We start from the raw sequence: 3,163 nt of genomic DNA, 5'->3' as shown, positions 1-3,163 counted from the left end.
GGTGTTATAAGTTTTAAAATATCATTCTTCTATAATTTTAGATAATTTAATAGCTTGAAATAAATTAATCTTTTGTTAAGTTTTCTTGTTGGACATCGATGATCACAAGGGTAAGAACAAAGACGACGTAGTTTTCAAAGGTGCTCATTGTAAATCATTCGAATAGAATTATAGTTTCATTATCTTAACTTCTCGTATATCGGTCAACAACGAACCATAAACAATTAATTTACAATTGAAAACATGGCAGCATAATAATAATAATAATAATAATAATAAGATATTATATTTATTATAATAATATGGACGTATAAACCAATGTGTTGCAAATATTAATGTATGGCAGACCCCTTCCGTACTTCAGGGGCATTGTCACATGGATCCTGTCTGCGACTTTTCGATCTATTCCACGCCCATTTCCTTTCGGCATTTCATCGAACACTTTCCCTGCTTCTTCCTTTTTCTCCAAACCAATAATATCAGTGCCCCAAATCCGCCATTCTTCTTCTAATCCTGTCTACATCTTATCTTCTTGCACACCAACAATCAAACTAACAACAAGGACTTTTGTTTCAGGTAATACTCTTCATCTCTATTGAATTTGCTTCAGTCTGAAGTAGGTGCAATCACAACCACCATGTTTGACTGAAGTAAAGTAAACATCTGACGATTGATGAATGATGTCCTCGTATTTTTTATTTTTTTTTGAATGTTTCCCCCTTTTCTCGCTGTAAAAGAACGTTCTTTTTATTGTGTTTTCGTTTTCATGATATGAAATTCCACTTGGAAGTATCTGTAGCTTCACGAGCGTTACAGTGGTCCACAAAAATCGGTGACCACAGAGGCAAATACAAATATACACAATACAATACCTTTCGACTATTGTATCTTTCTTCCTAGTTGCTTACTGTTCTCTGTAAATGCGCGATGTACATCTAAACAATCGAGTACAATCATCTAATCCTAACTCAAGTTCAAAATTCCAGGTTTTTCCGAAGAAATTGAAGAACCCTAGTTCGTAGAAGGTAGAAAGAACCAGAGGATGCAATGCAGGTCTGCTATTCACCACAATTAGGATCTACAACGAAGAATCCATCTTCCTTCCGTCATTCCGGTGCTTACACAAGCCCAGGGACTCCAGATTACGGGGATAACAATGTCGGAAGCTTTCAAAAGGGTTGGTATTCAGAGAGAGTAGCGTTACCAAGTAACAGTAGCCGGAGACATATTAGTGCTGCAGCATTGATGCCATTCAATAGCGGAAGAACACTTCCATCAAAATGGGATGATGCTGAAAGATGGATTACAAGTCCAGTATCTGGTTTTGGGGTTTGTAAGACGACGACGACGACTACTACTACAGCTCCACCACCTCGACGACCCAAAGCCAAAAGTGGCCCATTAGGGTTAGGTGGAACAACGACAACATCAACAACACCTGGTGGAGTTCATAATTACTTTTCAAACTATTCACCTGCTTTATTACCCGAAAATGGAAGCTCCAAGAATTTTCTCACAACAGGGGTTTTAGCCCCTGATCATGGATTACCTTTTCATCATGGAGTTGTTCAATCTCCTAACATTCCCGGATGGTCCGAATTGTTAATTGGATCTCCATATCCTGATTCCCAAGGTACAATAACTACAATTTCGTCAATCTTTTGACTTTTTATCGAATTATTTGATGTGTTCAATTCGTTTCTTGAAACACACAGATGAAAATGGTGTTTCGCGTGTTGTTTCACGGAGAGATATGGCGACACAAATGAGCCCTGTGAGCAGCCCGGAAACCTATATACCGCCGCCTGTGGAGGGCGGCAGCCACCACTCTTCAAGATCGGAAGTCAGAGATGTTCAGGTGGATAAAGGAGCCACTATGACTAAAAGATCAAAAAAACACAAGATGAAAGTGAAGAAGAAGAATAATAGGGTAAAAGAGAGTAATAACGACTTATCTTTGACATGGAATACCACAGAAGGAGCAATGAAATTGTCAAAGTATCTCTCTCTCTCTCTCTCTCTATCTTTTTCTCTCTCTCTCACACACACACACACTAATGACAGAATTTTTATTTTTAGGCTGCAGAAAGAGGAAGCGAGAATTACTGCTTGGGAGAATTTACAGAATGCAAAAGCGGAAGCATCGATTCGAAAACTTGAGGTGTGTGAATGAAAGTTTAAATTTTTTATTTATTTATTTGGGTGGTATGAAAATTGAAAAGTGGGTTTTTTTTTTTTTTTTTTTTTTTTTTTTTTTTTTTTTGTTTAATAAAAGATGAAATTGGAAAAGAAGAAGTCGGCATCTATGGATAAGATCTTGAACAAGCATAGAGATGCACAAATGAAAGCTCAAGAAATGCGAAGTAGAATGTCGGAAAGTGTTGCTTCAAGAGATTCTTGGAAATTTAAGAGGTTTTTCAAGAATTCAATTGGGGGTTGTTTCCATTGTCATCATCATGATCATGATTGAATCATGTTAATTTGACTTAAAAAGTCAAAGGGTTGGGTTTCTGTTGTGTATTTTGGTGATAGGGTTTATGGTGTTGTGTAATTATGCAACAGGTTAACAGAAAGTTGATGATTTTGGAAATTCTTGAAATGATGAGGTGATAGAAAAGTGAATATAGTTTTTCCTCAAGTAAAATTTTGGTAGATCGAAGATAAAGGGGAAAGGGAGGGGAGTAAATATGTAAAATCCAAGATGAATGATTGGAGCAAGGTACATAATAGAACTTTTGTTTTGTATTGTGAAGGTTGAAAACCTAGTGACATATCTCAAGTCCATGTTCTCTCAAGAATGTCTTTTATGATGTTAATTTGACCTAAAAAAAATTAATGATTTGACAATATTTTTTTATAAAAAAATGATGAGCATTTTTTAATCTTTATTTTCATCTTAACAAACATAAAATCCCCCATCCAACTTGATAAAATTTGATTCCATTGTGAATAGGTTTGGAAATGGAGTCTGTTTTGATCATATGATCCGATCCAAACCCTTAACAATTATATGGGTTTGGAGCATAGTTTTTGATCTGTTTACCCGTTAACGACTCGTACCTGCTAACCATTTTATAAAACAGGGTCGGGTATGATCTGTATGGATCATCATAGATCCGCTCCGTGTATAACCCGCCGCACATAAATTTTAAAATTATACATT

General features: G+C 36.1%; 1 protein-coding gene across 1 annotated transcript; it reads left to right on the top strand.

Moving 5' to 3' along the window:
• The first annotated feature begins 349 nt into the window (after positions 1 to 349).
• Positions 350 to 2,745, top strand: LOC145037050 (uncharacterized). The gene is made up of 5 exons (XM_078985598.1): positions 350 to 576; positions 987 to 1,633; positions 1,716 to 1,998; positions 2,080 to 2,161; positions 2,276 to 2,745. Exons 2-5 carry the CDS (start codon positions 1,048 to 1,050, stop codon positions 2,468 to 2,470), a joined length of 1,146 nt encoding a protein of 381 aa, XP_078841724.1. The 5' UTR covers positions 350 to 576; positions 987 to 1,047; the 3' UTR covers positions 2,471 to 2,745.
• The last annotated feature ends 418 nt before the right edge of the window (positions 2,746 to 3,163 follow it).

This window comes from Lactuca saligna, chromosome 3 (assembly GCF_052625555.1).
Source record: "Lactuca saligna cultivar CGN05327 chromosome 3, ASM5262555v1, whole genome shotgun sequence".
Classification (NCBI taxonomy): Eukaryota; Viridiplantae; Streptophyta; class Magnoliopsida; order Asterales; family Asteraceae; genus Lactuca; species Lactuca saligna.
This window is presented reverse-complemented; position numbering and strand designations above follow the sequence as displayed.

Bases quoted from the DNA above. Each gene is read 5' to 3' on its own strand.
- LOC145037050 (XM_078985598.1), top strand. From the start codon at position 1,048: ATGCAGGTCTGCTATTCACCACAATTAGGATCTACAACGAAGAATCCA. The intron at 1,999-2,079 runs GTATCTCTCTCT...TTTTATTTTTAG, and splicing joins GGAGCAATGAAATTGTCAAA to GCTGCAGAAAGAGGAAGCGA. The intron at 2,162-2,275 runs GTGTGTGAATGA...GTTTAATAAAAG, and splicing joins CATCGATTCGAAAACTTGAG to ATGAAATTGGAAAAGAAGAA.